Source organism: Centroberyx gerrardi, chromosome 8 (assembly GCF_048128805.1).
Source record: "Centroberyx gerrardi isolate f3 chromosome 8, fCenGer3.hap1.cur.20231027, whole genome shotgun sequence".
NCBI lineage: Eukaryota > Metazoa > Chordata > Actinopteri > Beryciformes > Berycidae > Centroberyx > Centroberyx gerrardi.
In genome coordinates, this window is record NC_136004.1 from 23,091,421 (window position 1) to 23,116,370 (window position 24,950).

General features: G+C 41.6%; 1 protein-coding gene across 1 annotated transcript in view; it reads right to left on the minus strand.

Annotated features, from left to right (window-relative positions):
* ccser1 (coiled-coil serine-rich protein 1) overlaps positions 1–24,950 on the minus strand; it is a 128,794-nt gene that overhangs the window by 55,812 nt on the left and 48,032 nt on the right. The window contains exons 8-10 of the mRNA XM_071907215.2: positions 20,449–20,526; positions 8,348–8,425; positions 4,755–4,835 (exon numbers count right to left, since the gene is read on the minus strand). Coding sequence (XP_071763316.2) covers positions 4,755–4,835; positions 8,348–8,425; positions 20,449–20,526 — 237 coding nt within the window. The remainder of the gene's footprint in view (positions 1–4,754; positions 4,836–8,347; positions 8,426–20,448; positions 20,527–24,950) is intronic.

Below are 24,950 nucleotides of genomic sequence, written 5' to 3' on the forward strand. Positions count from 1 at the left end.
CTCTACACTTGCACACTGAAAGAAAGAGAAGAAACCTTTAAGTACAGAACGGAAAAGAGAGGATCTTTCTTCACATTTCAATTTGTGCTTGGCTCTCTGACTATCCTTCTCCACGCCGGCTCCAGCTGGATGTCTGGGTTTTCCTTAGCAGCGCTCTTGACCCCAGAATATCACAACTCAACTCAGGCCTTCCCCCTCTCCAAGGGCTGCATTAGGGTCCAGCCCATACATGGTTTTTCATAGATCCAATATCGATTTTAAAGTACAAAAATGACTGGTTACCAAAATATCTGCCAATATAAACTTTGTGTGCTACTTTCTCACAGCACTAACTCAAATTTACATAAAAAACCCAAAACAAAACAGTGAAGACAAGATGTGTCTGCTGATTAATTCTGAATTAATTTAGATTGTTTTTTAGATCTGGTTCACATCAAAATCATGACTTCTTTTCTTGTATTTATAATCTACAGGCATCAAATAATATCTGAATGCTCGCACAAAAATGTAGGCTAATAATATTAATGGCCTGCTACATTTGTAATGCTTTAGTATAGGTTTAGCCTTTACTGCTGCAATTTGCCTCCATCCCCACAAGGAATTAGAATTGGTGGCTTTTCAGCTATAGGAAGTTACACCGAATGGTCTGGAAACTGTTTGGTTGAGAGTTTTGTGTTACTATATACAAAATTGGTTCTACTAAGTTATATTCAAGAAATATGTAGGTGTAGAATAGGGTGCAGAATAGGGGGACTACAATGGTTACTACTGTAAGCATCCTGATAGCATCTGAATGGTAACATGACAAATTTCTGGTCACCAAAACCGTTCTAGGGTACATTTGCAACGATGGTCATCATGAGATAATGACAGCTGATGAAACCTATGTAGCGCAAAATTTAACCCGGACATGAAATCAATGCAAGAAATCACTCAAGGACAGAGCATGATTGCTGAAGAGCGAGTGACATGTACTCCAGCAATCAAAATAACCCCCCTTCCCTTGCCCTTCCCCGTACTGAGCAAGGCACGAGGCAGCCCTGTTAAACTAAAATAAGAGGGACTTTGAGGAGAGTTAGCTCCAAAGTCGTAGTTGCCTGGGAAGGGGTGTGGGAGCCAGGAACTGTGCCCAGGACAGAGTGTCCGATGGTGGGGAAACCAGGGCAGGAGAGTCCCTGGTGGGTTCCTGGAGGCCTGGGTGAGAGGAGAGGAGAGGAGAGGAGAGGAGAGGAGAGGAGAGACCTCTGAATGCCAACTTCTGCACTTCGAGGAGCCAAAGAAGAAAACCAGGAGGAAGAGAAGGAGGAGGGCAAGGGGACGGAAAAAGGAAGGAGGAGGACGTTCCGAAAAGAAAGAAAGTGAGAAAGAGGGAGAGAGAGAAAGAGAGGAAGAGAGACGTAGTCGACCTCGTGAAGTGGCAGAAGCAGTAGAAATAGCTGCCCCACTTGTAGACACACTTTCTGTTGCTAGCTGACTGTCCTCGATGCACTGGGGTAGCTAACCTATATAGGCCTGCTCCACACCGCAGCATCTCTCAAACACACACACACACATACACACACACACATGGGGGTGTGTGGGGGGGTACTAAAATCAGGCCGCACATGCTGTAAGCTACTGCTGAGTTAAGTCACCTGTGCTGCTAGCCTAGCTTGCTAGCGGGCAACCAGCTGCTCCTCTAATTAACAGCCCATCTACTCAAGGGGCCTGAGCATATGGAGGACTAGATAGCTAGGTACTGGTCTTATAATAGATGGCAATGCCATACGGAGTGAGCAGTGGCCAGACTTCCTAATGTTGGAGGTACTGTATAGGAAGGATAAGGTTACCCTGGTCCTGACCGGACTCTTTGAAGTGAAAGAGTTTGGGAAGCTACTTCGATATAGCCAGTAACTCTGAGGTGGTAATGAAGAGGTTCAATAGATGTTTTGAGTGGAGCGACCACCCCTTTTGAGTGGAGCAATTACAGGTCTGGTTTGCTGATATCACTCTTGACTACGTCGCTCCACCTGCTGAGTAGACGAGACACTTACTGGCACTGCTTGAATTCAAATGATTTACCAGCCAATTAATCATACCACTCCAGCTTAGAGAGCCAATATAATTGGGTGAGTTTTCAAAGATCAAATCCCTCCTCGCTGCAGCTTCCTATAAAGGAGCGAAGACAGGGCATCTTCCTTACCACTTTCCTGGTGAGGCAAAGTAGAAAGCGAGGTGATTTTCTTTGTGAAATTAGTCTAAATGAAATTAATTGAAATTAATCAGAATGTCAGAAAAAAAGAGAACTGAAGGAAAAAACAAATTAAAATGCCTAAAAGGCTTCAAGCAAAGCCATATTCTCAACCGCAACACCAGCACCAGACACACACACACACACACCACAAAATAGGAGGAAAACGTCTGGACAAACAGTTGACTAACTCAGCCAACAAAGTAATACTCAACTAAATGCATGCTCTGCTAATGGCATCAGCTTTATTGTGCGAATTATGCCATTTGAGGCATGACAACACATACAAACCACAAGAATGAGCGAATTATACTGTCTGAGTCATAAATGCAACCTATTTGACTGAACTTACTCTGACACTTTCAACACCACATTTATTGATGGCGTTATCCAAGGCCAGGACTAATGGCTGCTGCACTCACTCACTCACACACACACACACACACACACACACACACACACACACACGTGTATGCAGACACAGACAATCACAAACACAGGGGTGCACATACGCATTTGCACGCAAACACACACACACAAACCCACAGCTTTACTTGCATTAACCCCCGAACTAACAAAACGGAGATGGCAAATGGAGATGGCAAACGGAGCACAGCGGAGAGATATCTTAGGCTGTGTGTGTCTGTGTGTGCATGTGTGACAGCGAGTGAAAGTAAAAGAGAGAGAGAGCGAGAGAGACAGAGAGAGAGAGAGAGAGAGACTTTTGAGCGCAGGATAAAAACACTGATAAAAAAAGAATTATGATGGTGATGGGAAGACATTCTCTCTCTCTCTCTGTCTGTCTCTTTCTCTCTCTAGCTCCCTCTCTCTCTAATTTCTCTCACTAGAGGTAGATGGAGTGTGACAGGTATATAAATGACCAGAGAACTTAAACAATAACCATCATAATCATGACAAACTAGAAACAGAGAGTTGGCAGCAAAGGGAGAAATTGTCCATCTTGGCCCTTTACACTAACACATACTAATATACACATAGCTAAATGTGTTTTCACCTGATAACTTTGTACCTGTACTTGAAACGTGAAACCTGATACCATGTACTTTTACAGAACCAGTGTAGGCAGAGGTGCACTGCTACTCATGCAGGCATCTGATACTGGGTTGGTACCGTGCTAAAGTAGGATATCAGTATGCCCAACCCCACCATTTGATACCAAGAGCAACGTATAAATACAGCAAAGCAATTTGATTTATAATCTTTTTCCACACACAGAGGGACATTAGCTCTCTCTAATGGGGAAAATTTGATCATACTGATCACTTTTGCCCCATGAACCTAATAAAACTCATGGTCTGAGCCCATACTATTCAGTAATGTAAGTATTGCTGATAGCTAAAGTTTGGTACTTTGTATCAGCATCAGTAGTGAAAAAGTGATATTGGTGAATCCCTAATAAAAAGTCTAATTTGCCGTTTCTAAAAGAGAGTACAAAGCTAGCAATCTAATCTTGGTTTGCTGCAGGTCGAGCTGCAGCACCTCCAAAATGTTCTGTGAAAATCTACAGTGGTAAACTTTCAATGCTATTCCATGAATAGGCAATACTTGATATTCTGAAGGTAAATTCAAACACATTATCTGCAGTGTGTGTGTGTGTGTGTGTGTGTGTGTGTGCGTCTGTGTGTTGGTATGGATGCACATGCTTGTGCTTGTGCATTGTGTACCCATTAGCTCACACAATGACTTTTGCAGCTTTAGCCCTTGAACAATGTTTCTTGTCAACTTTATGCACAGTGGGATAAAAGACATAAAAGAACTTTCTGGGCAGCAGTGGATATGAAAAAGTACTTGGAAAGAAAGAAAAAAGAAACAAAGAAACAGACCCCAAACTGCTCCTGTTTCTATTACAGGCAGCCATTTTTAGACAGTCATCCATTAAGTCCGCTGCGTTCCCAAACTGTCAGCCACTAGCAAAGCCAAAGAGGCCATGTCAACTGAGGGCGTTAGGCAGGCAGCAGGCAGGAAGCAGCACAGCGCTCTCTCCGAGCACTCTGGGAATTGGAGGATGTAGGGGAGGGGCAGGTAGTGGACTACAATATGGATGTCAGTGCTATTTGATATCTTTAGAGAGAGTAAGATGGATTAGAGACTTAGTTCAATGTGAAAAATCTTAAAGAGAAGGAAGGAAGGTAGGAAGGAACGAAGGTGGCTGCCATTGCTCAGCATAAAATGCATTGTTAAAGATAGGAGAGCAAAGGAGGAGGATAGAAAAGGGTGGGGTTTGCAGTGAAGATTTTTGTTATAACTGATCCTACTTTAGTGACGTGTATTCTTACAATGTAATGCATCTCTATATAGAATATAGTGCTGCCTTGTGTAGATGCTTAGCATATTCAGTGCTACAGATGTGGTGCATGGCATTGTCCTCGCTGTGTGTGTGTGTGACTCTGTGTATGTGTGTGTGTGTGTGTGTGTGAGTGAGGGACAGAGAGAAAAAGAGAGCGGCACAGAAAGAGAGAGAGAGAGCGAGAGAGGGTGTATGTGTGATTTGTGTGTGTCTCACCTCTGGCCCCATGTGTTCAGTCTGTGTTGTGCGGTCAGTCATTTGGCAGTCTTTCATCTTCAGGGCAGCTTTGGCACTCTCCTGCACACAAAAGAAACACACACCCATCAGCCGTGTCCAAAATCCCCCAAAAAACACAAAAATAAGAACATCAAAAACAAACAACTCCAAACAACTAAACGGTCTCCCAGGAGAATTATGTCTTGCCTCCACGAGAAACACTTAGTATGGTTGGCATCTGTTTCTATGCTTAGCTATCAAAAGAAAACAACAAGCATCAACTGTAAAAAAAAAACTAAAAAAAAAAACTAAAAACAAACCAAAATCCTTTTCTCCCCCACCGCCACCTCGCCTGGAAATCCAAGAGGTCATAAAACAGTGCTGAAATGCAGGGGAACTTTTCTACAGCCAAATATTGGAGCAGGCACCCTCCACAAAGTGCACCGGCAGAGAGGAACTCATAAAAAGTGACAGCTAGTGCTGGCCAGCCAGCTAGCAGGTCCTTCTAGGAGATAATTAATAGTTTTTCACTGGCAGATTTACAGACGGAGGCAGAGAGAGAGGAGCGTTGGCCGTTTCCTTCAAAATACAGCAGTTTTACCTTGACCGGGAACCTGCCGAACCCTACCTGCCTCTAGGTGATTATTTTGAAAAGGCAGGTTGCAAGCCCTCACTACCAAGAGCATTTTATTACGATGTCACCAATCATCCTGACATGCTTGCACTACACTACTCATGGGGGGGTGGGGGGGGGGCATGAGTTGAAAGTTGCAGTGGTTATGAAATATTGAGAAATCCATCAACCTTAATTAAAATTAATTAACCAAACTGGGACAAGGTGACAGAAATGGTTTAGGTTAAGGACAAGTTAGACGAATGAAAGAAGAATATTTATGATATAACCCTCACCCTGTTTACATACAGTCCAACTCCAGCAACAGAGAGTTGACAAATTGCGTTAAAAATGTGTTTTGATTAGTCATGCCCGTGCCTATGTGAAAAGCAAGGGAGGCTTTCCACAGCTAAATGTTGCAGTTGGAGCACGGTCGTTCAACAAAGTGCACCGGCTGAGAGAGGAGGAAACTCATAAAAAGTGACAGCTAGTGATGGCCAGCCAGCTAGCAGGTCCTTCTAGGAGATAATTAATAGGTTTTCACTGGCAGATTTACAGACGGAGGCAGAGAGAAGAGAGCGTTGGCTATGAGCTGCCCTTTCCTTCAAAATGCTGCACTTTAACTTAGCTATGGTGTGCAAAGTTTCCCTTTAGACACACAAACATGCATACACACACACACATGCTCACAAACATAACACGTACCCTGAAAAATGCACAACTTCATCAATTTGAGGCAGTGACAGAATGACCTTTGTTCTAAAGGCATATGGTGTGGATAAAATTAAGGTAAGGCTGTGGATGCAGCAAGGACACAGACTTGTGTTACAACACGTACACACTCACACCCACACACTCACACACACACTCACACACACACACACACACACACACACACACACAGATGCATGGAAGTCAAATCTAGCTGGTGGCAGGAGCCAGAACATCCCTGTCAGAGAGAAGTGCCAAATTTCAGACAGATAAATACACACATGCAAACACACAAGCCAAACACACTGAAGGCCAATCAACACCTGTGTGCGTGTGTGTGTGTGTGTGTGTGTGTGTGTGTGTATTGTATGTGTGCACACGTGTGTGCATGTGTCAAAGACTGATTGATGGATCCATGGATGTGTGAGCTGGGCAAAAACACACTCCATCATTTGGTGGCTACATTATGTCACCATATGGTAGAAATAGGGAGAGAGAGAGGGAGAGAGAGAGTATAGGGGGAATGACAGGAAAGAAGGAGAGGTAGGCAGAAACAAAGAGAGTGTGGACATAGAGAGAAAGGGAGAGGGAGACAGAGAGAAAAGAGAGACAGAGAATGTGTTGACAGGCAATAGAGAGGAAAAAAGAGAAAAGAGGGAGAGGGAGAAAAATGAGAGGCAAGTGCCAGAATGTGATCAAACAAACAGATGCCAAATGAGACTCAAGTCAGTGGGTTGGACTGGCATTTCTCACAATACTGGCATAACTTTGGCACATTATCCTGCTTGGGCTTGGCATAACGTCTGCATTACATCGCTTTGATAGAACAGGTGACAAATTACAGACGTGTGGAGGGCGAATGATGAAAATTGTTGCTGTAAGGAACATTTCTGTAAAGGATCCAAGGGCCAAATCATCAAGCGGCTTCAGAAATAAACATTTTTCAACAATCAACCAAATACATTTTACATTTAAGTCTAGATATTTTATAAGTGTAGTTTGGCTATACCAAATATCCCAACAAGGAAATGATCAAAGGTGCTTCCCACCCTTGTCCAAAGAGGCCATTTCGAAAAAATTATACTTCTCTTTTGGCTAGACTGGAGTCCCAATAACTCTGCTATTACATTAGGCTAGAGGGAACAAGCAGTTTATATTAAGAAAGATGACAAGGATGGTTTTCCTGTCCCGCTGCCCTCTATGCAGTCTTAAATAGCAGAACACCATAAGAGGAAAGTAATGTTTTGCAATATTTCTAAAAAAAGGAATGTAATTTTTCTTCTAAGATTCATGCTTAAAAAGTTTGGGGGAAAAGTCGGTTTGAATAATACAATGTAGCCTATTCAATATTGATGCTTTAATTCATATGCATTAAAACATGGCATTTAAGTACATTCAAGCCTTTTCAATTATTAATTCCAAACTTTGGAGAGATTGAGAGAGAGGGAGGGAGAGAGAGACAGAAACAGAGACAGAGATAAAGCTACTACATGAGCTAATCAGAGAGAGTCTGAGACTAGGACTTGGTTCACTTACAAGTCATAAGGGAGTTTCATTTGGAAAAACATTTTGGTTTAGTGTTTTTATGTATATTTCCTGTGACTGTACACATTTATGAGATGTAAAAATCATAGCACTCTCACCACCAGAGTATTCAATGTTGTCACTGCTAATGCAGCTGTGGTAATATTGTTGAGGCAGGCATGAACTGAGAGTTGCTATCAACCTATTTTTTTCCTCCCTGCCTCCTGAGATAAAAACGCCACACATTTCTGAAATTGTCGTATAGCTAAATTAACTAAACCCACCAAGTCAATTTATTCTCTCATTTGGCTGTCCAGTGTTACTGTATACGCCTAAAACTAAACCCTTTGAAAACCCTTTTGGAAACCCTCTTGATTTCCAAACTCAGGTCCAGGGTGTTTCAAAGTTCAGATGATTCTGCAAACCCTTGGAAGAGTGGGTTTGACAGTTTTAAGGACTCAGAATAATTCTGCAAACAATTTACACCACAAGTGTGTGTGATGATGCCAAAGGGAACTCAGTGTTATAACATCAAGAAAAATGCAGATAACTTTTTGTTTGGATGTTCTAACTTTGCTGACACTGGGATTCAACATCTCTTGAAATCTTACAGAAGAGAAATGTATTTGATCGTGTAAACAGTCTGAATCTGTCTTTGAATCTAGCTTAGACCTGCTACATTCTCCCAATACATAATAGAGTGTATGTTTGTTTGTTTCTTTGTTTGTGTGTGTGTGAATCTCACCAGTTCGCTCTGGAGTCGGAGGATCAGCTCGTCTTTCTCCCTCAGCTGTTGCAGCAAGGCCTCCTCTCTGCCTGGATCCTAAACACACACACACACACACACACATTGGAAAGAAACACACCATGTTACACACAATTCAGGACACTGCAGACAAGTGGTTTATCTAAGGGATCATACTGCCACAAAAGCAATACATAGAGCCTAAGAGAAGTGCCCATATAAGAGATATGTGTGTGTTTGTGTCTGTGTGCGGGTGCATGCGTGTGTTTACATACACGTTTGAGTGTGTTTGCAAGTGTTTTATCCGTGTTTATGGGCATGCTTGTTGCTAGTGTTGCTACTGTGTGTGTGTATGTGCAATAAAGCTGTCATGTGGTGCATGCAGCAGAACTGTGCTCTCCTCCTCTTTCCATCTCTGTGATAAACTTGTTGTGACCTATAACGGCACCACATAGCACACAGCACTTTACTATGACCTTGTGCTGTCAGTGGACATTACTATAGGGAGGAGGGAGGGGAGGCACAGAGGCGGACAAGTAAGACACAAGAAGAGCGAGGAAGGAGAGCAAAAGAGAGAGAGAGGCAGTGAGAATGAGAGTGAGAAAAAGAGAACGAGAGGGAGGGAATGAAAGAGGGGGGAAAGGGAGAGAGGCAAAGTCATTGCCTCTTCAAGGACATAAAACGAGGGGAGAAAAAGAGAGGGGTGAGAGAACGGGAGGAAAATGAGGGGGAAATGAGATGAAGTGGGGGACAGGAGAAGAGGAGAGATAGAGGGATGGAGAGGACAGAGTGGGCCTGAGGCAGAGCATGATGGTCTGAAACCATGGGGAGCCATCTAGCTAAAGGACAGAGAGAGAGAGTCAGAGAGAGAGACCATAGGGAACCATATAGCTACACCATCGTCCTCTAAATGACCTCTCTGATGTGAGTGTCTAGCCTGACACTCATCCTGAATTTACTGTACATCTAAACTCAGAGATGTGAGAATTAACCCTGTACACATAGGAGTGCCCAGCTCAAAAAAAGGGATTTTTTTCAGTCACAATTTTTTCAGTCATAATTATCTTCATTCAGATTTTGCTCAAAATATTATAATAATATCGAACTATGAATCCAGTACCATGTATCGAACCGACTCCTAAGGTGAATCTATCGTTACATTCCTGTGGACCACAATAAGAGTAAGACAGTAAGAGTGAAAGCAGAAACAGTCAAAGAATTTTAACTGCTTGCTACTGAAAAAAGTTAAAAATTGAAGTGAAAATGTATGTTAAGGTTTGAAAGTGCAATAAAATAATTTTGTTTTGTAAAATTAAGACATATAATCATAATTAGTAATGATGATCATAATATTTACCAAAATAATGGCAATTATTATTAGTTACTTGAACTGATGAACAACACCAGAGTTCTTTCTAACTGAATGAAGTATTAGAAATCAGAAAAAAATTAAAAAGTAACTGTCATCACAGAACATCTGTCATTGACCAATATACTTGAGTTCCTTGTACTTTTTGATGGGTTTTATTTTCTGACATCCTCAATTTGTAGGTCTACTTGAGCAAAAGCTTCCCTAAGTGCTTCCATGGGGATGAAAACACAGAAAAGAATACCTGTCCCACCTGGAGGTGCCAAAATAATTGTAAAAAAAAATACAAAAAAACCTAAATGGTGTTGAATCAGAATGAACAACCATACCTGACATTATTTTACTGCCAAGTGCATGCACACATTATAAAAATTAATTATTAACATGCTGTGGCAATTATTACATTAGTCTGCTTCTAAAATTAATCTTACCTGAATAGGACTAACGGCTGTTCTAAATGAGCTGTCATGTGTGTGTGTGTGTGTGTGTGCCGTGTGTGTGTGTATGCGTGTGTGTGTGTGTGTGTGTGTGTGTGTGTGTGTGTGTGTGATTCAAGGCTGCTCTTTCACAGGTTCAGAAAAGGCTTATCACTAAACTCAGTGGATATTACTGACTTGTGTGAATGGCTTAGAGGTCAGACAAGACCAAAGGAGTACAGACAGAAAGAAAGAAAGAGAAAGGCAGAGTGGAGTGGGGGTGAGAGACAGACAGCTGGATGGACAGGGAGAGAGAGAGAATACATTTCAACAATGCCAAAGGACTGTACATGTTTATATGACCTCAATGTGATGACCTACAATATAAGAGACATGTACTGACCTAACTCTTTTATCGGAGTCTTTGCTGTTACTTCAGTTATTGGCTTTGTTTGAGTAATGGCCACATGTGTATACACACACACACACACATGTACACACACATGTACACACACACACACACACACACACCATCTAATCCATTGCTGAGCAGCCTACCACGTACTGACCCTCTACAAAAAGGCCAAACACTCAAAAAGAGGAAAAAAACAGGAAATCTCACTCTGCCTGTTGAAACAAGCACCATGAGCATTAAGTCAGCCAGCAGGTGACATTCCAACCAATTTTTCAAGATTGAACGGTTTGGAAAAGGCCACAGAGGAAAAGTGGAGCAAGGGAATTTATCTCTAATGTGATTGGGATGGCCTCAATAGGGCTTAATCTGATCAAAATCACTGGAGTGCATCCACTTTACGTGATTTTGTATAGATGGTCAGGCCACTCTATACTTGCAGCAGTTGAAGGGGTTATGAAGATGGATTGCATTCCCCTTGTTAGTACAAATGATTACATTTGTTAAATTTACATTTTAGAGAATAGTTTATGTTATTTCACCCCCCCCTTCACCACCACCAATTCAATTTGTTTAACAAACTGCCCATTTCTTCAGATGGGGTGAAGGGGGTAAGGGGGGATGGGACAATTAAATGCATCAACCTTGTTAACTTTACATTTGGGAAAATGTGATATGATGAAGGCAAACCGCATTAGATTCATCATAGGTGCTACCAAAATCTTAGTCAATGGGTAGTTGAGGATCCTGTCCTTTGTGTCTATGCATAGCTATGCTTAGGCATATACTGTCAGGCTGTAAAAAAAAGTTTGTCTCAGGGATACACCTGGGGACATAACCAAGTGCTTAGGTACCTAGCAGCAATTGAGAGTAAACAGTTAGAGATAAATTCATTGCCTGACAGGAAAGAGGATATTAAAGGAATAGTTCACCCAAAAATGAAAATTCTGTCATCATCTACTCACCCTCATGCCAAATGAAACACAGGGGAAATTTGTTAGTCCATATAACACACAGGGAGGTTGCCAGCACAACTTCGTAGCAGCCTTCTCCAAAACAACTGAAGTCAATGGGGACCTGTTGTTTAGAGTTCCAAAACAAAAACAGCCAAATAATCACACTGTGAATAGAAAGACCTATACACCATTATTTGTTGCAAATCAGTCAGCTGTAGTTAAGAATTGCAGTAAATTATGGTGTAAATATAGGTCTTTTTGGAACTCTGAATAACTGGTCCCCACTGACTTCAGTTGTTTTGGAGAAGGCTGCTATGGAGTTGTGCTGGCAACCTCCCTGTGTGTTATATGGACAAACTTCACCTGTGTTTCAACTGGCATGAGGGTGAGTAGATGATGACAGAATTTTCATTTTTGGGTGAACTATTCCTTTAAAATTAAGTTTGTCAGTGAGGGAGAAAAGATCAGGAGGGAAGCCATTTTAGGCAGACATGTTGTAGGACAGCTAGGAGCGGGGTGAGATTGGCAAATGGCAGTGGATTTAGGGAAAAATCTTGTAATCCCCAAGGAAATAGTCAGCTCAAATTTAAGGCCAGAATTATTATTGTGGTTAGAGTCACAGCAGATTGTGTATTTTGTGGAGCTCACAGTGCCATGGGAAGATGCAGTAGATGAAGCTTATGAGAGGAAAATGCTCAAGTATTCTGATTTAGCAGCTGAGATGGAGCAGCAAGGCTGGAAGGTGAGAAAGTGCCCTTTGGAGGTAGGCTGCGGGGGATTTGTAGGCAGATCAACATTAGCACTCCTTGATGAATTAGGCATCTGTGGAAAGCAGGCAGTGAAGACTATGTCAGAATCAGCCATGGGAGCTAGTGAGTGGTTGTGGATACGAAGGAAACATGGGGCACAACGTAGCTTAGGTAGATAGCCTAGCAGGGTTAACCTTGCTGTATCCTTGTGTTAGCATTAGTTTGGTAGCATGCTTGAACATCAGTAAGTTAGATAGGCTAACTGGTAGGCAGGTAGCCTAACTGAGTTAGCCTTGTGTTAGAATTAGCTTGGTAGCATGCTTGAACATTAGTGAATTAGATAGCTGTTTGGTAGTATGACTTAAAGCCCGAATAAACAGGGACTAAGTGTTTCGAAGAAATATTGAGGTAGCCGTGTGCTAGAATTAGCCTTGTAGCATTCTTTTTTTTTTTTTTAAGATTATTTTTTGGGCATTTTTTTGCCTTTATTTGATAGATGAAAGTAGAGAGACAGGAAACATTGAGGAAGAGAGAGGGGGATAACATGCGACAAAGGTCCTTGGCCGGATTCGAACCCACGCGCCTTAGACCACTGATCCACCAGGGGGTGTCCTGGTGGATCAGGGCTACAGGCCTTGTAGAATTCTTGTACATTAGCATAGGCTTTTGTTAGGATTTGTATGCACATTAGTTTGGTAGTACTTAAAGCTTGCACAAATGGGGCCTCTGTGTAAATGTGTGACTTAGATAAACAATGAGGGTGGCTGGACAGCTGAACAGACCATGGCAGTCAGATGATGCTGCCAGCCACGCCAGCAGGGCCAGCCAGACTTAGCTTAGCCTAAGCAGATACAATGTGGATATGCAGACTGCTGAGTTGGTCGGGTATCGACTCTCTGCTTGAGAGTAGAGTAGGGTGTAACTTTGGTATAACTTTTATAGTGTGTGACTTGTTAGTGTGCAGATGTAGTGTGTGAGAAAGGAAAATTGATGGCAGTGTGTACTGTAAAGTTGTGTTGCTGGTAACAAACGTGCAAGTGACAGTGACAGCAATGTAGTGGACTTGGGTCTGCTCAGATTGGGTAAAGAGGGAGGTGTTTCTGGGATGCTGGTTCTTGAGGTGTTGTGGGCCTAATTCAACGATGAAGGTGAAGTAAGGTGCCCACTTGATAACTCCAATGACTTGCCTACACTCACTCACCCTGAAAGCTAGAGTAGGGTGCTGGTGAATGTTGTTGCCTGTCTTATGGTCCTGTAGATTTATGACCGTATAGCCTGATGTTTTCTATGGTACTTATTATGGTAATATATCATTCTGTTAAACTCTCTGAACTGGGCCTCTACATGAATGCTCATCTTGGATTGAGGCAAGGATAGCAACATAATATCCTGTGTATTGATAAATGCTGTATTTCCTTTGGATATTTTGGGCTCCCAGTACACCCAATTCACCCAGTATACCTAAGGCAGTGCGTCCTCAATGACCTCTGCTAGAGGTAAATAGAGTGAATAGAGAGGAATGAGGTACAACCAAAACAGATGCAATGGATGCAATGGAGGTTTGATAATGTTGTCATGGCAACGAGCACGTCCTTGGAGATGCATACACTTTATTTCCACAAAAACACTGTCAAATCTTCAATGGCAACCATGTCAGATGCCCCAGCCAAATGACCATCTGAAAAAATTGATATGAATGGGAATTCAGTTCGCCCCAATTCTGCGGTTGTCCGTACTGTCATCTCCCCTGGGACTACCGAAAAGCATCTGCCTCTTTATATTCATGGATGGATTAAAGAGCAGAGGCCTGGTGTTTGTCTGCTGTCCTCTGGAGGGGCAAATAGAGGTGGCGGTTTGTAATATCACCTTGAACACACACACACACACACACACACACACACACACACACACACAACTTGATCGCAGTGATTAGGCACAGAGTTCACAGAAGTTTCCAAAGAATGGTTCTGCAGTCCCTACATTAACGATGGTAGTTTAGATCTTACAAAACTGTGCTCATGCCTTCATCTGCCTCCAGCCACCGGCCACCATGGCACACACACACACACACACACACAAACATGCACACACTGTTTTTCTCTACATATGTTTACTGTACAGTATGTTTGCCTGGTTGAGGAGTATAATTAACACTTCATGATCAACCTTTAATGACAAACTGTTTATCTATGAATACTGATACAAGAGGGTGAGAGAAAGGAGAGGAGAGGTGTTTCTCTGCACATATAGAGATATCACACCTTTAAGAATGTTAACTGAACAACCATTACTGCTCTCACCTGTCTTTGTGAACAAACTGAACTTAATCAATGGAATCTAAAGAGCAGGGTTAGTATTTCTCCCCCAAAAGTCAATATGTTGTGTCTCAGCAGCCTCCTAAATAAAGGAAAAATGAAAGTTTCAGTGAATATAGCCGTGTCCCTTGTATTCGTATGGCAATCTTACCACAATGCATTTGGAAGCATGTGTACGTGACAAACCTTGAGCCTCTGCTCTTCCTATATACTTGCAGGACATTTTGTGTCAGTTGCAGCCATGTGATGCTCAAGGAATTTCACTGTCCCAAGCACCTCAGACGGCAGTAAAGCCAGCTGATGATGCATGTTGCCTTGACACCTCACACAGAAACAGTTAGGAAACCTGTCGAACAAATTCTGTAATATTTATACTGTTTGGAATGAAAGAGAGATGTCACCACGAGGCACTTAAAGGGTAACTTCAGTATTTTTCAACCTGGACCCTATTTTCCCATCTTTTTGTGTCTAAGTGACTAAAGGGGACAACAATTTTGAAATTGGTCCAGTATTGAGCGAGATCGCTTCAGCCGGCAGCCGCGAAACGAGCTGCAATGTAATCCGACGGGGCAAATCGCACCGTCAATGTACGTCCACTAAAAGTGCTTGTTTTTGCCACTGACAGGCTCAGATTACTCAACTCTTGCGAGACTTGGTTACACACAGACTGGATCAAGCGAAAGGTAAAGAAAAACGTTTAATTTCTCTGTAGGGTCCTTTCCATAATGTTGTCAGACACATAATAACAATCTGAGCCTGTCAGTGGCAAAAACAAGCACTTTTAGTGGACGTACATTGACGGTGCGATTTGCCCCGTCGGATTACATTGCAGCTCGTTTCACGGCTGCCGGCCAGCTGAAGCGATCTCGCTCAATACTGGACCAATTACAAAAATTGTTGTCCCCTTTAGTCACTTAGACACAAAAAGATGGGAAAATAGGGTCCAGGTTGAAAAATACCGAAGTTACCCTTTAAGCTGCCAAATGTCCTGCCATAATCACCATGATATATTAAACATAATCCGTTATGTTAATTAAGTCATTAATTAAGCTAATTAAAGCATTAATTAGCAAATATTTCTGTCAATTTACTTGACAGTAAAAATGTACTGTTAATATGAACTCCGCATCTTAAAGCATACAGTTGTCATAGTAGTTTCAAGAAAATCTGTTTTTCTTTATTAATACGCACAGATCATCTACTCTGGTAACTGTGGTGTAAGCAGTGTAAGTATGAAGCTTCTGTCATGTATTGTTCTTGCGTTATGTGAATGTGTCTACACACAGACACACACACACACACACACACACACACACACAGACGCCACCATGACAGCATAATGTCTCACACCACGTACCATGATGGCAGGACATCAAAATAAAATGTGTAGGACACCAGATTGAATTAACTGTGTAAGATGTTATTGTAATGAAATTTTATTTTGAGATGTAATGCGATGCATTCATGAATTGGGGTTTTTAATTTTATTGTAAGAACAGTTATCTCAGGAACACTGGCCTGAATGAACAGAGGTTGAACAGAAAATATTGAATACAGGACAGGAAATCCAGACAACTTTGTTGGTCATCTCTCTCTCTCTCTCTCTCTCTCTCTCTCTCTCTCTCTCTCTCTAACACACACACACACGCACACACAAACACACTTCAGTAGCTGAAAGTGTGTGTGAGATTGGCCATCCCAGCTGTTTGTGCGAGGCTCAGACAACAGACAGAGACGGTGTTTGGGGAAAAGGTTATCGGGAACGACAGAGCCAGAAAAGGAGAGAGAGATGGAAAGATAGATAGATGAGTTTGGCATTCCGCTGTGCCCCGGCTTTATCCGAAACGATAAATGGAGTTGTGTGTGTAGTGTGTGTGCGTCTGTACATGTGTTTATGTAAGCCCATGATTTATCTGGGTGCGTTGTTTACACAAGTTTGTTTTGTGCATGTATGGGGTTGGTTCATAATGAGAGAGACATTTGTGTGTAGCTGTTTGTGCATCTTTGTGTTTGCTTGCACACATTTTTAACCCTCGCACACTGAGGCCTAGGTGTTGAGAGGGTTCTATAATTATAAATTCTCAGTCATTATAATTATACATTATTAATTTCTAATTATGCAGCATCTGACAGAATGACAAATGTTTCACTATAAAAAGAAGTTCCTCATGTCTGCCGAAGGTGGATGTACACAACTGTCAATTAATTAGGCACAAAAGTTGCTATCACAGACTTTTTTTTAATATACAGGTGCTCTTATTATGCCTCTGGCAACAACTATGGCGTGAAATTTTTACTTTTACTTCTAAAATACAGTAATACACTTTAACTGGGACAAAATCGGGTAAAAATCGTGTCATATGCATCGGGCCTAAACTAAACTAGGGCGCGCTGTGACACTGCAGCCTCTCAGGTGGCTACCGTAGATTATTTTTACACCCACAGAGTCGTTTTCTGGAACGCCAGGACAAGTTCTGTTCTTTTCGCCCCTCCTTCAATCCCTCTCTCCTTCTTCCCCTCCCTTGCCTCTTTCCCTCCTGCTCTCAGCATCTCAAGCTATTCCCTCATTTTTGTTCTCTCGCACCTCAATCTCTTTTTCTTTATTACTTGTCTCCTCTCTTTTTGTCAGTTATCTAACATAATGTCTTACATTGGATGCACATGCTCCGTTTTAAAGGCTCCTCAGCTAAGGCTTCCTTGCTTTCTCCTCAAATCACTCTCTCTCTCCCTCCTCCCGTGTATCTTAGAGTCCTCCAGAACAATGTCCTATTCTCAGCATTGCAACTATTCCCTCACATTCAGCCGCTCCTCACCCAATACGCCCTCTCCATCTTTTTTGTTTCTTTTTCGTGCCTCTAGCTCTGTCGAAAGGTTACTCTTTACTTCTCACTTTCTCACTCACTCCTCTAGATCCCTCTCTCCGTTCCCCTCTCTATATATACCCACCTGTCTTTCTTCTTTCTGTAACTCTTTCCGTCTCTATACTCCTGTCTAACCTCGATTCCTCCAACTCTTGTTGCTCTCTCTCTGCTCTCTACATCACTCTACATGCTTCTGCCGCTCTCTCAGTCTCCCTCTGAGATACCGTAGATCTCTCCAGGGTAGGTTAAGGAAGGTTCAGGGTATTTGGGACGAATGCTTCATCACTAATCGCAAACCAATCCTTTCAAAGAGTTCTGCTATTTATTCTTACAAGATACTACAGGTACAGAAGCATTATGGAATTGCTTGCAGGCACTGTCTGAGAGTAACCATTTTGTATCAAATTTTTTTGCTCTTGTATTGCTAACAAATGCCAGCAACTGGTGGCAGTTTCTACAAAAAACAACAAAACTTTGGCATGAAAACTTTACAGTTGTTCGAAGCAGAGGTTTTCCTGAACCTTCTCCCACCCCACCCCGTTTCATTGCATATCTCTTGCAAAATGTTCCCTCAATCTATATGTAATAGATCCAAGCCCAACTGCAGACATTTCAAACCAGTGTAATTTTTGTATGACTGCAATACGGTGCAATACCAGGATACCCTATCTTCAAAATGTGGAACATGAATCTGTGCACATGTGCAAATCCGCCCTGTAAGCTTCATATATAAAAATGGAAATTCCAGCCAATACATGCAGCCAATAGAGTGCATGTCCACATCCATGATTTTTTTGTTTCATTACAGCATGTTTAATTGCTTAACAGGTCAGGTCGTATATATGAGGTTTGGATCAAACAAGATTCCACTGGACTGTTTTATCTGATCTCCTTATCTCTCTTTTTCCTAATGCCACTGCCTCTTCCTCACTCCCCTTAATGTTTTTATCTCTTATTTATCTCCCCTCTCTCTCTCTCTTTCTTTATCTCTGTCCATCCCTCCATAAGAGAGGGTGGGCCAGAGCTTCTCACGCCATGTCCCATGCTGCAATTTTTTTTTTATTTTTCCTTATCATCCAGCTGCCACTGATGCTCCATGTAGGTCAGTCAAGAGACCATACACACCAACTCTCCCACACACACACACACACACACACACAAATATACACACTCAAACATAGACACAGAGACACATATCGTACACACACAAAACATGATTGCATGTGGTCATAAATGGTACACAGACACAATCACATGTACACACAAACGCACACACCCATTTCCAGTCCCCCTCCGATTCCTCTTCTCTGCTCTATTGGTGTAACAAAAACTGCGCTGCCACCCAACTAAATACCTTTCCTAGAGAGAAGCTTGACAAAAGCCTTCCCTTGATAAACTAAAACCCTGCCGCACGCACACACACACACACACACACACACACATACACACACACACACACACACACACACAACCCTCCCTGCAGAGATTAATAAATCTCATCTAGATCGCATAGCTCTGATGGACTAGGCTGACAGAGGGGGACCGGGGCCTGTCAAAGCAAGTAAGGCACTTTGCCTCTCTCTCTCCCCATCTCTCTCTCTCTCTCTGCGTCTCTCTGTCTCTCTCATCCTTGCTACTCTGCTCCCTGCCTCTCGCTCTCTGCCTCCCTGCTTGATCTTTTCAAGCTTCATTAGGAGCTGAAGTGGAAAAAGGCTGTTTATTGTTCTCGTAAGGGCCAAACCGGAGGAGACACATGGATCAAAGGAAGATTCAGTTTTATCTTTTTTGATCACAGACAAATAGTTTTGTTTGATTGAACAGCTGACTCTGTGCTGTCGGGGGGCTGTCTGCCTAAATGCTGTCCAGTGTAGAGGTAGATTTGTAGCTACTTAAAGCACAACAGAGCTTGGCGAAAATATATGTATATACTGTATATGGCTGCATATATTTGGACATGAAATTTGAGCTACTTGAGTTAGGCTTTACACTACTTGAAGAACCATTATGGTAAAGTGTGAGTGTTCCTTGCCAGATAAGAGTAAATCAACTCTTGTTTTCAGATTTGGCATGTATTTAGCTGCCATTCTGCTATACAACTGCTCTAATATGCTAATACTATAATCTCACTGTAATGCTACTATATTATTCTTTTTATTATTATTTATTTTACCTTTAAACAATCCAAGCCTTATCATCATGAGCCTTATGAGTTTGCTTTCAGATGAGGGACATTTTCATATCTTAAGACTGGAGTGTTGTGAACTTTCAGGTAATGATTTTTACCCAAATAATTTTGATATATACTATACAAGCGTGTGTATATTTAATCTAAAACAATCAAATCAAATCAAAATAGACTTCTATGGTTGTTTGCCTAAGGCCATCTATTGCTTATAATGATAGCACTGCATACATAATTACTCACAATAAAATAACAACTACTATTTCCCCCAGTTATGGAATTGTATGCAGAGTAGTAATAGATTCTGAGGCTGTGGCAGATTAACCAAGAGTTTGTCTTCTTTGTGTCTCCACAAGAAGTCAATAAAAATACTTACAACCATGTTGCATTTCTCTTTTGTTTTGTTTTGCAGTATATAAACTTTCCGTTGCACTGTGACTCATGATTGATTTTCTAATGTGAAAATTAAAAAACAAAAACCAGATATTATGGGCTCCAGGACAAATCCACAACTGTTAGGAGAATACAGATTTCAGAGCAGTCTCGGAGCTGGAAGCAACAGTGATTTAATACAAATGAGTCAGCTACATGCTCTTTTCATGTAGTGTACAGTGGAAATTAGAGAGGGGTAGTTGCCTGAGGGTACAGTTCAGAAAAAAAATTCAAGTATGCACATATTATGTATTTCAAACATGTCTAACCATGTCTGTAACTTCGTAAGGCCCCCACCTACCTACACACCCACTCACCAAACACTCACACTTCAGCATGGCACTCACTCTATATACTGTACATATGCAGAAACTAACATAATAAAGGAAGAGATATGTGGTGTGGTTACCTTAAGTGGAAGGGACTTTTCGCTGCAAGGGCTAATGGGTAGAGATTGGAGGCTGCTGGCAGGACTTGTCTCTGTGCTCTGTAAAAGACAAAAACATAAAAAAAACAAAGCTAAAAATATCAAGATGTAGTTGGCATAAATCACAAGTATTGCTCATACGGTAGTATATTTGACAGTCGTGACGGGCAGAGATTGTACGTGGCTGTTAACAGGATCAGCCTCAGTCAACACCATGTATTTACGAGAATTCAGGGGTCTGGAGCTTTTTTCATGATTCAGATTGTAATTCTTCCAACTCAGTTTTGTTGTTAAGCAATATCAGCAAAAAATGATGGGATATGTAATTGCATTTGTCACCTAGAAATATTAGCTGCTCATTCTATCAGAAGGCAGTGGGAAGTGTAAGAGACTTGTTTGTTTTAAAGAATCTGCCTTGTGTTTACTGGTTTAATATCAAAAGCACAGTGAATTAAATAAGATACCATTAAAAAAATATAGAAATATTGATAAATAATGATAGGGCTAAAGAAAGTCTAATCTATTTATCACACTGCATTAATACAGTCAATTTGACATTTTCTGTTCGGGGACCCATATACAAAAATTTTGCACATTATTGTGTAGGTTTCTCTATAGACCCTCATTTAGGTTACTGCACCCCGAGCCAGAAGTATTTCATTTGCCGGATACCTGCAAGCATTTTATGTGCAATACGTAATGATTTTATTTCCACAAATGCCTCTCCAATCTGTTTTTCTAGATTTAGGGGCACTTGCAGTTCACAAAATGCATTGAGAATTACTTTCACAGAAACTTTGAAAATAGCTTTAGATGGCTTTTTGAAGACCACTCCATGTTTTCACTTGTATTTGTTTTTCCGTGTGGTTTCTTACATAATCTCTGTGTTTTCTAACGCCAGCTGTGATCAGACACATTTTGGCTCTTCAGCTCGACACAGGTGTCTAGTGGGCAGGGAGCGGGGGCAGCTAGAGGGGGTTCCAGGACACACACACACACACACACACACACACACACAGGCACAGACACACACCGAGCAAGCGACACACACACATCTGCAGACACATTAAAAACGCACGAACTGCAAGCATGCAGACATACACACATTCACGTGACAGCGGGTGCACAGCCAGTCACATGCACGATAAAGCGCACGCACACACACACACACACACACACACACACACACTCCTTAAAAAACAGCAGACAGATCTAAATGTCACCTGTGAGGGCTTAAGATAGGACAGATGAGGAGAGGAAAATGGGAGAGGATAATGTTTTCATCCAGTATTGTAAATAATGATGTAGCGCTACACAGTAAGGATGTGACGAAATACACAGTAAGGACGTGACAAGGCACATGGGAAGGATGTCACGTCATGTAAGGTGCAGTGAGAGCAGAGTGCCAGTTCCACACACTTGATTTTCTGATTAGGTCTATTTCTTGCCATCTGCTGCCCTCTTGCAGATTCAGCCCAGGATTTTTTTTTTTGTCCAGAAGACTGAAGAAACTTTGTGAGCATCCTTTTTATGTAAGCTGACCCCTTTGTTAGAACCCCTATCAAAAGATGCTAGTTAAGCGAGAATCCCAGGATTGTTCGGGGATATTTTTAGCCTACTTTCAGGTTTTAAGGTAGCGATGAGAAACGTCAGAGCCTCAATCTTTGCACAGCATAAACTTGGTGGTTTATTGGTTTGGCTGCCCTTTAAAGACGCATACCTCCCTATCACGCTTATAGGTGTTCCGTGGCGTCAGGCCCTCAATGTGTCACCGGTGATCAATGCCTTTCCCCATGCAGAGAGACAGGCGAACATTCACACCCACACACACACTGTCTCTCTCTCTCTCTCACACACACACACGCACGCACTCTTTAAGGTCACCCCTGTCCCACAGGCCTTAACACACAACTGTCCCCACAATTAGATCTGGTTCAGTAAAAAGCCTTTCAGATTTAAGAATGGGGAAAGCTGCCTGGGAGCGCTGGATTTAATGACTTGCACTGCCCAAGAGCATGATGTCTAAAGATGATGAATGGGCTTACAGAGCAAGGCAGGGTTTGGAGTTTGATACACCCCCTTTAATCACATTCACACATCAGTGAAATCGAGAAAAGAAAACCTTAAAATAACTGAAGGTGTATTCATTCCCACCCTCTCTTGCTGACATTTGGCTTTTTAAAGGAAGGCAACATCACAAAACAACATACATCTAATTTACCAAGTCCTTAGGCAAACATAAGTGTCAATGCTTCCAATTGGAAATACCAAGTCTCCTTGGGTTTTTTTGTTTTTTTTAAGTCAGTGCAGCAGGATTTTCTATGTTAAAATTGCATCATGAATCCTAGCACAGTCATTCTGAAAACTACTACTGTTAGGGGATGGTTCTCTGTTGGCTTCACGCCTCCCTGCTCACAGTGAAAGGGCTGTTTTGTTATGGGAGTACACAAACATTTAGAAAATCAGTTGTTGAAGGTTAGCAAATTAGCCAGTTAGATAGTGAACTCAGATTGTTTACAACAGCTGAGGTAACTATGGCCGCAGAGAGGAACTGTCTAAAATGTAATAGACGACAACATTTTCAACCACATTTTATCGGAGTCCACACTCCGTATGAACCACAACACACTGCTGAGGAGATTTTGCAAAGGAGGCAAGAACTAGCTGCTGCCACGAGCCAAGCAGCTCCTCTGGGGGAAGAGTCACTGGGACGGACAGAGGGGCTGGAGAGGCACGAGCTAACAGTGACTGGTGGTGCATGTGTGCATATTGCAGAGCTATGCCCACAGAGATGAGAGTATATATGTACAGTATATGCTGCAACAAATGGGACCGTCACAGTTTTTTTCACTGAAGAACATAGAAGAACAGGGATCATTATGTGTTACTCAACACCAATGCACACACAGACAGCTTTCAGAAACATTCCTCCGTACAACCAACAGGACCAAGGATAAGAGAGACACCAGCTGGATGGAGTACCTTCCACTGGCTAAACTTTGCGAACTAGACAAATACACAACATTAGCAGTAATATGCTGTTATGTATTATCTAGCCTATAGGCTGTGCATGTCTGTGTAAGTGTATGCACTTTGCTATGATATGACTTTCTTGTTGCAACCAGGCACTGACTAAGGGGCAGGCAAGTTTTGTTCCTTTTTCTCTCTTTTTATTTACTGTTTCTAGATCTCCTTGCTAACTATTGCAAGGCTAGTTCATCTAAGCTAGCTAGTTTTATGGCAAGCAAAATATTTTTCTCTTCTAGTTAGCAGCATAATGCCATTGGTCTAGCGGTGGAATCATGGGCTTCTGTGAGATGGAGTCAGGAAGATGAGGAGTATAATACAGAAGAGAAGAGAAGAGAAAAGAAGAGAAGAAAAGAAAAGAAAAAACAAAAAGACAACTAAACTGAACTAAACGTAAACAAAAGAAGAGAAAAGAACAGAAGAATAGGGCTCAATAACATAAGGTCAAGCAAATAAAATGCAAAGCATACAGACATGCCGAGTCACCCTCCCCTAGCTGCTGAATGGATTACATCCACTGATGGAAGGTAACAAAATTTGCAAGTTAATGACAGAACAGAGTAAGCAAAGAGGGCAAAGCATCTCCTCTTTCATATTCATGTTCTGCTGTTGTGTACCCTCTCCATCTCTCCACTCTAGTTTATGTCTCTCTCCACTAATTGTTATTTTATGATTTTCATTTCTCATGTCTCTCACTGTGGCCTGTGGGTGAAGAAGAGAGAAACAGGGAGATGAACAGTAAAGAGAAACAGAGAAAGTGGTACATATGTCTGAGCGGACTGCAATTCACAGCCAGATCCTTACAGCTAGCTTTGATCTTAGTGTGGTACTAATGGTGGGGTGTTAGGGAAGGTCCAGCCACCCCTTTATATGTCTTTGTTTGTGTTTGCATGTGTGTGTGTGTGTGTGTGTCTAATATTGATGTATTTGGAAAGGGCCAGTCACCCATACTGAAGACAGGAAAATAGTAGCCTGGTAAGCTAATGGGTTTCCTTTCAGCTCGACTTCTTGAACTTAAGGTATTATCAACAGTCCTCTTTGGTATAAACATAATGCATTAGACATTTTGAATACATAGTGATGTAGAATATTAGTGTATATATGAAGGCTTTCATTATGAAATACTACATACCCATTAAACACACACAAACATCTTTTTTTTAAGAAAATATCCATTGATCCATGTAAAACTTATTAGTTTAATCATGACTGGTACAAGAGCAAAACTTCTCAATAACTAATGAAGATATCTTTGACCTTTGATTACAAACTAGTAAAATTGTTTAGGCCTAAGTTATCTGTGTTTTTGAAAAAGAAAGCATGCAACTAATACAAATATTTTAACTTCATTGAAAAAGACATTTCCCAAAGTTGGAACTGATAAAGTTTTACTAGAATACTATTATTCTCTATTTAAATTCTATTGTAAAGCAATAGGGCATTTACAGAGAGTGCAT